The sequence below is a fragment of the Cinclus cinclus genome, chromosome 4 (genome assembly GCF_963662255.1).
Source record: "Cinclus cinclus chromosome 4, bCinCin1.1, whole genome shotgun sequence".
Taxonomy (NCBI): domain Eukaryota; kingdom Metazoa; phylum Chordata; class Aves; order Passeriformes; family Cinclidae; genus Cinclus; species Cinclus cinclus.
The window spans coordinates 43019020-43031363 of record NC_085049.1 but is presented as its reverse complement, the minus strand read 5'-3'; the positions used below and the strand labels follow the sequence as shown (position 1 = coordinate 43031363).

At 44.1% G+C, this 12344-nt stretch overlaps 1 protein-coding gene across 1 annotated transcript in view; it reads left to right on the top strand.

Annotated features, from left to right (window-relative positions):
• Nucleotides 1-445: 445 nt before the first annotated feature.
• PPM1H (protein phosphatase, Mg2+/Mn2+ dependent 1H) overlaps nucleotides 446-12344 on the top strand; it is a 123547-nt gene continuing 111648 nt past the window's right edge. The window contains exon 1 of the mRNA XM_062491973.1: nucleotides 446-681. Coding sequence (XP_062347957.1) covers nucleotides 446-681 — 236 coding nt within the window. The remainder of the gene's footprint in view (nucleotides 682-12344) is intronic.

Genomic DNA, 12344 nt, shown 5'->3' with positions numbered 1-12344 from the left:
CATCGCTGCGGGCAGCCGGGGGCGGCCCCGCGGGGCCCAGGCCCCGCCCGCCGCGCACCTGCCGCGGGCCGCCCCCAGCGCGGGTAGGCGGGCGGGGGCGGCGGCCGCCCGTGCCCGGCGTGTGCCAGGAGCCCGCCGGTGCCGCAGGAGGAGCAGGAAGCGCCCGGGCGAATCCAGCCGCGCTATCACATGACTCAGCAGCCGCTGCCGCCGGGCTGAGTTCACCCAGCGCCGCGCCGGGAGGGGGGAACCCTGCAATGAGGCCTCGGCCTCGCGGCTGCCCCTGAGCCCGCCGTCCTCTCGCCCGGGTCCGCGCGGCCCGGCGTCCCCACTGCGGGAGCGCGGCGGGGGCTGCCGGAGCCGCCTCCGCTGCGCTGCCCGCCGGCGCGCCTCGCTCCCCGCCCTGCGCGGCGGCCCCGGCGCTGCCGCCGCCGGCGGGGGTACTATGCTCACGAGGGTGAAGTCCGCCGTGGCCAATTTCATGGGCGGCATCATGGCTGGCAGCGCGGGCGCCGACCACGGCAGCGGCGCGGACTTGCCCCTCCGCTTCCCCTACGGGAGACCCGAGTTCTTGGGACTGTCCCCGGACGAGGTGGAGTGCTCCGCCGACCACATCGCCCGCCCCATCCTCATCCTGAGCAAGGACACCCGGCGCCTGCCCTGGACCACGGGCTACGCGGAGTGAGTACGCCGCGGGGAGCAGGTGGAGCACGGCCGAGCCCGCTGCCCGCGCTCCCGGGCGCACCGGCGGCGAGAGCGGCGATGCCGAGGGAGCCCCCGGCGGGTGCCGGCGCTGCCGGAGGGGGGGGAGCGCAGCCCGGGGCCTGTGCGGCGCCGCGGGCAGCGGGAGCAGCGGGGGAAAGATGCCGGGGGAGGGGAGCAGCATCCCTGGCGCCGTGTGTCCGGCCCTGGCCGTAGCTCTGTATCTGGGTGACTCCTTCCTGGGAGCCCCAGGATGCGGACGGTCAGCCGCCCTTGAAAGTCCTCGCGGGAGCGGCCGGTACCCGCATCGGCGAAGGATGGCCGGGGGCAGCGCCGGGCTCCCCTACCCGTAGTGACGGGTCCGGGGCCAAGGATGGGGAACCCGCCGGTGAACAGCAGTCTCGGTCCTTGACCTTGGAATAAAAAGGGCTTTTGGTAGGAAACCCGGTTTGGTTTGTGTGTGTGTGTGTAAATAGTTCCCGCTGCCCAGGAATAGGCAGTGTGCGGAGTTTGGAACACACCTTCCTGTGGACCTGAGCGCCGTTGTGCTCGCTGGTGGTGGGTGACTGGCCACATATCTGGGGAGACGCTTGAGGACCACAAGCTCCAAGCTGAAAGAAAAAAAAAAATCAGTTGGCCAGCCCCCAAACCGTGCTTTCCAAATGGTTTGTTGCCTTGACTCACTCATATAATGGTATTTATTTTAGAGGGTGTTGATCAGGACCTGGCTGTAGCCTTGCCAGCCAGAAGAAAGGCAGTGTTCATTTGGATGCATCCAGCTGGTAGTGGGAGTAGCTGCAGAGGCAAAGCATGTCCTTGCACTTGATGCCTTTATCGGTAGGCACATTGTTTTCCTTGAGGATTCTGGGCGCAGGATTCAGTGTTTGGTTTCTTTCTGTTACTGCTTCTAAGTCTTGGTGGCCATGTCTGGCCACCCATGTTGCTACCAGCTCAGAGATTACTGAAGTTACTAAATTAGCCCCTCCAGACCACGTGTTGTTTTGTACAGTCTTCAGACATATATGAATTCCCATAAAAACCAGTGGAGGTTTCACATTGTTAATGAGCAATCACTAGCTGTCTTTAAAAGATTGTCATATCATTGCTGAAATCATTTGAATCCTGAAATTGGGACCCCGTTGTTGAGATCCCATCACTGAAATGGGAGATTTAAAAGAGATTTTAATGAGAGATTTAAAGAATTTTAAATTGGATTTTTCTCCTCAGGTTAATAAAAATTTGAATAGGTTACTGAGCAAATTCCCCATGAACTGTAAGTTTAAATATTTAAAAATAAGCTCTAATTGTTCTGCCACTATAATAGTCCCTTAAAAAGCACTTCCTTACCAAAATAAGTACATGCTGCTATTTTTAGCTTAGGTGAAGTTCTGTGGCTTTCGGCAAGTAACTGTAATTGCAAGTTGGTGACAAAGTGGAAGGGAAGTTCTCTGGCTCCCAGGTGTGTGCATCCCATGAGCTTCACCTGAGACTGCTGGGGCAGAAAAATGTGGGTATTGGAAAGTGAAGTTTTTGTTGACCCTGCTGATGAAACCTGATGAGAGAAAGTGTTTGGACATAAAGTAAATGGCTCTGGTGGGTCATGAAAGCAGAACATACCAGGATTGTTTTCATATACTTGTTGCTCTTCCCTCTTGAGCTTTGAGCAGCTTGGTTAATTGGGAGGCATAAAAAAAAAAGTCACTCATTTTTTCAGTTCCTGTTGTTATCTGTGTGAAAAGAAGTTGCCTTTTTGCTTTGTCTCTGGTGGCTTTTCGTTTTGTTTTTTGTTTTGTTTTTTGTTTGTTTTTGTTTGGTTGGTTTCAGTATTTTGTCTCATCCCCTTCCCTTGCAGTTCCTGGCTCTAGTGCTGGTGGCGCAGATCTAAGGGAAAGGTGGTAAGTGTTAGAGAGAACTAGTAAGTGTGTTACTACCCTCTTGCCAGAAGTATGTATATTATGTTCCAAAACTGGAGTTCACTGTAACCAGAAGATCTCAAAATGCTCCCTGTGGAGAAGCTAAGAGGAAAGCAGTGCCACCAAAATTGCATTGTTTTCCAGACAGGCGAAGCATTAAAGAATAAAGAAAATATGGACAAACTCAGATTTTGCAAAATATGATCTTTTTTTTTTTATTTGTTTTACTCATACAGAGCTATTAGCAGGCTTTCTGTAATAACTGCAAGACTTGCTGGGAGATAGGTGTTGAAACTATGTTTTTTGTTTTTTTTTTTTGAAACAGGTTTGAGTTAGGTAGAGAAAAGAGATGGGAAAAGTACCAGGAAGATGGTATTATCACCTTCTGAAGTTTATTGGCTTGGGGAAAGCAGGGATTAAAGTAATTTCATGCTATTATTTAGCATTTTGTTAGTGTCTCTATTAAGGAAACTATCAGAACAATGTTTGCCTTTTGTTACAATACAAGTGAGCATGTTAGGAGGAACTTTGGTGTCTTCACAAGCAGCTTATGATGTAACACAAAGGTCAGCTATTTAGGTCACATTTTGATAGTTTGCTTTGGTATGAAGACATGAGAGAAGACATGCCATACCTGCAGTGTGCCAAGGTGCAGCTTCCCGGAGCCTTTGCTATGTTTTCATGTTTCAGCAAATCAGCAAAAGTGATTTCAGTGTTTTGTTGGTTGGGATGCCTATAGACACAGGGATTTTTTTACTGCCTGAAGCTAATGAGAGGTTTGTTGTAGATTTAGAAGGTGGGGATTTGGCCCAGAAGGTGCAAGGAGAGTGTGGTGCCACCTGTACTGTGTCTGCTCTGATGTGAGCCATTGCACAGCAGGGTTTGAGTCAGTGGATTTATGTTCCACACCCAGCACCAGCATCTGTCTCGCTATCTTTGGGAAGAAATTCTGGCTCTGAGGATAGGTCACCTGGGGGCTGAGTTTCAGGAAAGCATTTGTATTGTTCATGTTCTTTAGTTCTAAAACATGTCAGTTTACAGATGATACTGGAGTTCCTTGATGTAGTCGTGTTGGTGTTTCATCCAAGCTGGAGAAGTCATTTTGGGGTTGGACCTGGTTCCCATGCCAGACTGAAGCAGTTTGTAAGTTCATACAAAATATGCATTTTTTTTTTTAAGGAGATTCCTGAGGATTAGTATTTCTTACTAAATGACATACTGACAAAGTAGTTCACCCTGTTGATTATTTCTTTTCCATAGCATCTGTGTGGTATGGGCCTGTTCATCTGAATTATTCCTCTGGACCAAGCATTTCTCCTCCACCCCACTTTTGTCCTCCTCTTGTACTGAACATTTTTTGTAATGGGTGTTTTTGGAATATTGTTCATTCATGTCATATATTTTAACTCATTTTTAAGGTTACCTAGTTAACTCTGTGATATTAGTGAAATGTAAATTAGCCTTTATTTATTATTATTAACTTTCCCTCTTTTAATGGTGCGATCATTATGAAAAACATGTAGGAAGGCAAATGAAATCTACAGAAACATACTGGGTGCTGGGATAAAATATCATGGCTTCCTGACATTTTAGTGGGAATCACAGGGACTCAGTTCTCCTTAGTTAGTAAGCAGCCTAAAAGTTTTCTTCTGAAATGACTGTCCTGCTGCCTCTTCTTTGCATAGGAGCCCTGAGACCTTGAATTTCATTTCACCTCCTACAGGATGGCAAAAGGCCGTGTTTCAAAGAGATATTCTTACACCACAGACACTTGTCTAATATTTGTCAATCTCCATAGAAGTGAAATTAAAATTGTATCCCACATCCAGTAAGCTTTTTAATTTTCTTTAAAGGTATCAATTTGTTTAGAAATAAACTTTTCCTTTTTAATCAAGGGTGTCCCTAATGTAGTTTTCTACATGTGGTTAGCTGGCGTGCATCAGGAATGACCCTGGGAGAGGGTAGTCTGTTAACAAACCTTCTTTTAAGTCTTCCTTTAATCCAGAGGAGTAAGAAGATTTATGCTCTCTGAAAAGTTAAGTGATTTATTTGAGTAAAGCAGGGTGGGAGGGATCCTGCCTCACACTTTATTTACTTGTTGCCCTACCTCTCTTCTGCAAGCAGCTGCACACCCAAGGCCACTGGGATCTCCTCTAGAGCTTTCCCTTGTCTGACCCACAAGCTGGTTTTTGAGCTTCTGCTTGGATTGCCGTGTTACTGGGAGGGAAGTTTCTTCTCTGGTCCCTTCCTGTGCTGTTTCCAGTGTGTTGTGACCTCTTCCCTGCAGCACTGCTGATAAGCAACCCCAGTGTTCAGCTCTGGGTAACTGGCAAAGTGAAGGCAGTAGCAGAGAGTATGTAATGTGAAATGACTCAGATGATATTCACTGCATCTAAACTCTACCTAGAATATTATTTTTCACCTTTTCCTCTGTGAAGGCAGAGGATGAACAGGGTGGACCAGAGCCTTCCTCTCCTGGGTGAATTCCCTTGAGTACATATGGCATGGTAAAATAAATGCTAAATTTGCAAATGACAAAGAGCTAGCCTGCTGCTCATACTGGTGGAGTTGCAGAGAAACTGCAACTGAGTAGCATTTTGTGGTAGAAAAACAAGCTTAGTCATTTTCCATCCATTTTGAATGTATATTCTTACAGTCTGAATCTAGTACTACGATTGCTCTTCTTCTACAATTGCTGAATGAATCCTGCAGATGGGACCATAGTTAGTTGTTGTTCCTCTTTACTATTGCCTTTCTGCCATCTCTTTGGAGAACTTCAAAAGGTACTATGAAATACACTTAAGGAACAGGGGGAAAAGATTAAATTGTATGTTGTCTGTGTCCTCATGCAAAAGACAATTTTGCCTGCCTTTTTAATTTATTTTTTGAAAAATTCTAAATGACACTTCCGATACCTTTGCAGTTCTGAGTTATAATAGGTTTCAAGAAACTTGACTTTACTGGTATGGGTGTTTTTTTGGCTTAAAAAGTCAATTTATTATCCCAGCAGTGCCTTTTGTTTGATGAGACAAAGTCCGGGCTGTTTTTCCATAATGTTACAGTTCAGAGATACTGTGGTTTCTCTGCTCTGCAGGCCTGTAGTAGAAATTGCATTTTCTCTGTGGTGTTGGTGGCTACTGACCCCTAATGAATGCAGAGTTGTAGGTGAAGTATGATGACTGTGTCCTTGTACAGCATTATTACAGTGGCAAGTTGTTACAGCTCAAAATTAATGGGGGGGGGGGGGGGCAGTTTATGGATTTTTTTTTTTCTTTCCCTTCTCAGAGTACTGGATATTTTGTAAGGCTGATGATATGGTATCATGTTTTCTCACGCTATGTTACTTAACTCGTAGCAAATGAATCTATGTGGGAACTAACTGGAGGTTTTTATTAAAATATTTTCCAGCATTTTTAAGTGATCATAAATACTTTGGTGAGTTAAGATAACCCAGAAGTATTCTTCTACCTTTCATGTTATGTCTAGACCAAGCTAGTTATTCAAATGGTAAGCATTTTAATAATGTTATGAAGCAGGTGAAAGCTTAACACGTCTGTGAGCTGAGGTAAGGCAAAACACAGAAAATGCTTCTCCTGAGTTGAATATTTTGGTGTTGGAGGATGGCATAGGGCTTGCAACTACTAATTGTTAATTCTAATCCCCATTGCTTCTTATTAATAGAAGATAACAACACCACAGTCCTGCTCCTGTGACTTGGAAGTGATAGTCTCTCTAACCCTCACCTGGGAGCATGATTCATACCCCATCGGTAAACACATTTCTTGTGTGTGTTCTGTTTGGTACAAATTTCAGGAGGATGAGACTCATGAGGAAAGGAGTACTTCGGATTTTTTTGTCTTGTTCTGTTCGGTTGTCAAGTTATGTACACAGAAATAATGAATTATTTTCCTTTTTAAACTTTAAAAAAATTGTTTGCAATTCTCTTTGTCTAGATGAAAATATTTTCTTTTATTCTTTTTGTAGTTCAGAACATAAGACTGAGTAGGACTTGATGGATGAACTAAAAACTTAAGTCAAATACATGTAGCTAGAGACAACTGAACAGTCTTCCTCTGTATGAGTTATTCTTCTATGCATATTATAATGCTAACTTTAATATATATTGCCTGGCTCTTGTTTAAGCCTTATTTCATATAAAACAGCCTACAGAAACCCCATGATAATTTTAAGAGCTTCAGAAATACCTTTCCTTGTGTAAGACCTCATGCTATAGCATCTAATGTTTATGTAATGCCTCTAATCTGCCAAGTGCATTGCAAGTAATAATTTCAGAAAAAGCTTGGAGAAAAATGTACACGTGTAAATGTACTGGTTCTTTCAAGTGAAAAAAATGCAGCAATGTGGATAAGTTTTGGCAAGAGATTTTATATGAATGTGGAGAATGAATGTCAAGTTTTAGGTTCTCTGTTTTGATTACAGAGTTATTTTTCCTGCTGTTGTGTACTTGGCTTTTCCTATATGGCCTCTGATTTCTTAGAACTTACAGGGCTAAAAGGAGAAAAATAGAAAGAGGATAAAAAAGGTAAATTGTGCTCAAGTATTTTTATTACTATCTAGTTGCACAAATGTGATTCCTAACGGGGCAAATATGAAATTCATCCCTCTAATCTGTCTCGTATTGTTAGTCCCTCAGAGGCTTAAGACTAGTGCTGTCTTACATGTTTCTGAAAGGCTTGCTTGACCATGGTCCTAGCTTCTAACACCAGAGCATGACTAAGCCCTCACAGGTAGCCTTCCTTTGGGCCCTTCTGCCTTGGCACAGGTGGCAGCCAGCAGATGTCACCTGCAAACATTCCAGCTTTGTTCATTTGTCTCTGTTGCAGCTGCATCACCTGGGATAGGTGTAAGTGGGAACAGCTTGGCACAGTTATTATCATGGCATAAAGTAAACTGACAGGGCTGTGCCCCTTGGGGTGAACTGCTGTGAGCCTGTGAATGTGATCAAATGAAACATGCTTAGTTTGACCTTGAAAGGAAGCAGTGCTGCAAAACACAAGTCATTCCTGTGTTGGGATCTGTGTGCTGCTTGAGAAGGAAATATGGTTTGTGGGTTTAGGGATGGGTTAAGTCAGCTTTGTGAGCTGAATCCCAAATAAGACTTGGAGTGGGGGAGTGCTGTTAATGAGTGCAAGGAGATAATTTAGGCAGAGCAGGCATAGCTGCTTTGCTGTGGCATGGAGCTGGAGTAGGTGCTATGTCTGTGATGGAGCAGCTTTTGCAAAGAAGATAGAGGCTCCTGAACTACATCTAACCTGTATCTTTATCCACTTCTGTTATAAGTGGATTTCTGTTCTGATTGAACTTGCTAAATTGCAAGAGGTCCTATTGGACAGCAGGACCTTCATATTAACTGTGCCTTTTGTTGTCTCTAATGATTTTTTCTTCCTTTTACTTAAACAGAAAGAGAAAGGCGACTTCTAAGAATTGTTTCCCATTTAGCCAGTCACATTTACTTGGTAGAGTATGTTTTGGGATGCCCAGTTGTAATACACATATTATTTAGTGTGGTTTCCTTATCAGAGGTCAGGTGGAGTAGGTCACATTTTCAAGTGCTTGGGGTGCTAAACAGGGAGCAGAGCTGGTGAGAGAACTCCCAGCTTGTGTTGAACTGCTTTGCCCCTCAAATCCAACTGACATGAGGTGGAAGTTTTATTGCATGCTCATTACAGAGGGTCCAGCAAGTAGGAGATGGCCAGCAGGTCTGTTGAAGCCTTTTGGCTTCTTCACTTCTCTCTCCCTCATCCAGCAGCACACTTGCTGTCTAGCAGATACTGCCAGCTGTACTTGGGGTGATAAGTGCCATGGTTGCTAAGTTGTTGATGCTGCATGAGCTGTTCAATAGGTGAAGCTCGTAAAATGGATGGAGGTAAGTGTGATTCCTCCTCCCAGTACTGTACGTAAGGCAAGTGTTTGTCTGAAGAGTTTAACATTCTCCAAACAAATTCTGTGCGCAGTATTTTGTCGGCAGAAGCAGTGCTAGTGTAAAGCCAGCCAAAGGGATGTCTGTGGTTCTTGATCACAGTGTGGTTTAATTGCTGGAGTCTGTGTGGGAGAAGGACAAAAATAACACCAAGTTGAGGCAGTCAGCATTAGCAAGTGCAGTAGACAGTGCAGGAGGGTATGTGGTCAATGCATAACTGGGGAATGCCAGAATGTGGACCCTGCACATAACTTAGCAATTACAGTGGTTTAAGAGAGAAACTCAAATTAAGAAGAGGTTTTAGGGAGCTGTGGCCAGCAGGCAACTTTCTGGCCTGAAACAGAGTGGCAAATACAGAGCTTCACTCATTGCTTGAGATCTGTATTCAACACAGTGAGGCTTAAGGGAGAGACAATCTGCTGAGGGAGTCTGGAGCTGCTTGATGTAGAGGGACATGGGCAGTGCTGTGTCTGCAGAGAGCCTCTTGCTTGATAGAACTGCAAATCTTGTGTGGCCCAAATGGAGACCTAAATGCACCATCTCCAAGACAAACAGGAGTTGAATGGGTCTGGTTCCCCAAGACCAAGTCAGTCTCTCCCTCCTCTGGTGTGGGGAGATCTGTCTGTCCATCACGGTCATTTGTCAAAATGCCAGCTTGTTTTCAACTCCGTGAACAATGTCAGACCCTGTAGGCTCTGCACTTTTCCCTCTTATGAAAGCATATCTGAGGTCCAGGTGCTGACTGTGGCTTAAAAGTGAATAACCATTTCTAATACCGTTTTTCTCCCCATCCATCTTTCTTCTTTCTAAAATGCTACCCCAAGGTGTAGTAGATCTTGACTGATTGTTTTGATGCTGTTCAGGCTCTTTTGCAGGCAACAATAGTGACATTGAAATTGTGATTTGAGACAGCCAGCTTTGTCTGATTTCAGGGAGAAAGGGTCAGAGGGGAAGGGTAGAAGACCATGTACCATTGCCTTTATGCTTTCTGTGGTGGTATTCTGCTACAGTAAGGGGAGAAATACACTGAGCTTGGGTTGCACCTGATATCCTGCACACCACTGTTCTAGAAATCCTGCGGCAAAATGTCCTTGAACCAGAACTAGAGGTCTGTGAGACTGTCCCTTTATAGGCATAGCTCTGTTTCCAAAGTCTTAGCAGTTAATTTCTTCATCTGCTGGTCCCATATCTAAGTGCCTTTTGTGCTTTCTTTTTTGTGTATCTACACCATTGCATAAAGATACAGATAAGAGGTGAAGTTTTTACTCCTCTCTGCTCCCCACTGTGAGCCCTTCTGGATTTCCCTAATTTATTTCTCTGTCCTTTGTGTGCTGGTATGATAATTTCTGCTTTCCAAACTCCCTGCAAGGAGCAAAAAGGGTTCAGCTTCAGCCAAGTTCTGCAGCAGATCACTTTTTGTTTCTTCTTGCCAACATTGATTCATTCAGGCCAAGTATGATTTTTCTATCTTTAGGTATGCGTTAGAGACCTCCTCAGAAACAGATGATGCGTAGTGCATGTTTGTAATGCTGTAAAATACCTGTCAGTCATAACTAACAATCTGGTCCTTGGTGGAGTTTTACATTGGAGGTGGGACTGAGGACACATCTCCAGCTCTTACAACTTGGGCAGCGCTCCATTTTGTGCAGAAGTCTCGTGAAGAGACAAAGTAAGTTACTTTGCTGTTCATCAGAGATCCTGTATTTTCCAGATGTGGCAGGTCACCATGTGAACCCATGGGTTTTGTTAAGTTTTGAGACAGTTTGAGTGAAAGGTGGGTTTGGGCAACATCCTCCTCTTTCTCCCTACCGCACCCCCCCTCCCCCTCCCCCCCCCCCCCCCCCCCCCAGTCCCACTAATATTTTTAAAAATTATTCTTCTTTTTTTTTTCTCCTCCACTTCTCTCTTGAGGGAAGTTATTTTGGAAGTTATTGTTGGTTGTGGACTTTTGGACTTTTTTATTTTTGATTTGTTATCTCTGCTGCCTGTCTGGGGAGGAGAGGGCAAGAAGCTGTGAAACTTAATAATGGGCAGCAACCTTTTTCTTTCTGCTTGGAAAGAGCACTCCTTAAACTAATTCAGGCCCAACCATTGTAAATGAGAGCAGGGTTCTCTTCAGCAGTTTCAAAGGCAAGGACCCCCATGTCAGACTCCTGTTCCTGCCTTGCTGACCAGGCTCATGAAGCAGCTGAACAGCTCTGCTCCTACCCCAGGGTGTGAAGGCTTGCACTCCCTTGGGTTCAATGGCCACGGTGGGGGAGCTTAGTGCCTCTTCCTCTGTCCCATCACATCCTTCCCACTGTTAATTCCATGGCTCCAAGGCTCTGTGCAAGTGCCTTGGCAGGCTGAGTGAGGGTCTTGGATTTTTAATTTGTTCAGCAAATTAAATGTGATGCTTTTCAGTAAAGCTAGAGTCCTTAAATTGCTGGTTGTGTATTTTAAATCATCATTTTGAAGAAAGTGCTTTTTTTTCTGAATTTGATTAAGAATCTTTGTTTCATTAATGAATACTAAAGTTTGGAATTGAAACTAGATTTATCTGAACTAGTTTTTGTTTCTCTTTGCTGACCTTATTTGTAGAGGTCTTGTCTGAGAAAGCTCACATGCTTGAAAATAAATGGGGAAAAAAGAAAATTCTAATTTCCTAAGTTCAAACTTGCAGTGTTTATCCTTTAGAAAGTTTAAAACTTGTACAGTGAAACCTGTATTTTATTTGTGGTGCCATGGAGGGTAGAATATGGCTTTAGATTTTGGTATTTGGAAATGGAAAATAATAATCTAATCTCAGTGCTTATTGCTGCTTATGTCATGAAAAAGGTCAAAATTTTATGTATGTTTGGTTTGATATGAGTGACTTGCATTTTGAATAATGTAAACAGAAAATTTTATCCCCTTCATCTTCCCCTTTGAGCACAAAAAAAAAAATGTTTTCCATGTATTTTCATTAGTAATTTGAAGATTAGAACTTAGCCATACTTGTTCTCAACCATAATGCAGGAATTGATAAGGCATTAAAACATATACTGATCTCTTCAAACTAATGTACATCAGCATGAGTCTTGGAGGGCAATTCCCTCTCCCTTACCTTTTCACTATTCTCATTAATCACATCTCCAGACATGGGCTTTCAGTTCATTTTGTTGTTCTTCTCAATAAACTTTAAGATAAATATTTCCACAGCCCTTACAAAATCTAGATGGCAACTTCTTCAGGCCGTGGGTCTCTCTGGGGTGCTTCTCAATGTCATTTTAAGGTCTTTCTGTCCCTTTCTGGTAGTGCAAAACCGGGAATTACAGTCCAGTTAGTTCCTTTGGCAACCTCTCCAGAGTAATCCCTGTAAATCCTAGGTCTGTGGATGGTAATTCTATTAGCTGTTCAGCAAGCTGAGTCTGGAAGAATGCAGCTGGTGTGTGGGAATGTGGGAAGTTCCCCATCTCTGCCTTTAATCCTTCTTTTAGAGAGGAAAAATGTTATAAGCTAATGTGATTAGCTGTAATTCCATTCTTGCTTGGTTTTAAAAAAGTGTCTGATTCCTAAATCACAAGCTAGTTCTGTGAAGTGCTTTTGTAGAGGGGAGAAGGAACTATTTTGGTAACTCAGCTCATCTGTCTTCGGAAAAGTGCTGGAATGAAGAGAAGAAGAAACCCTCATAGCCAACAGTAAGTTTCTAGTTCTTGTTGCACAGCGTAATTTAAAAATTTGAAACTAAGAGCATGTAAATGGAAAGAGAGAATGAGCATAATCCTTTCAGGTGTGTGTGTATAAACATGGGCATGGGACAACTTGAT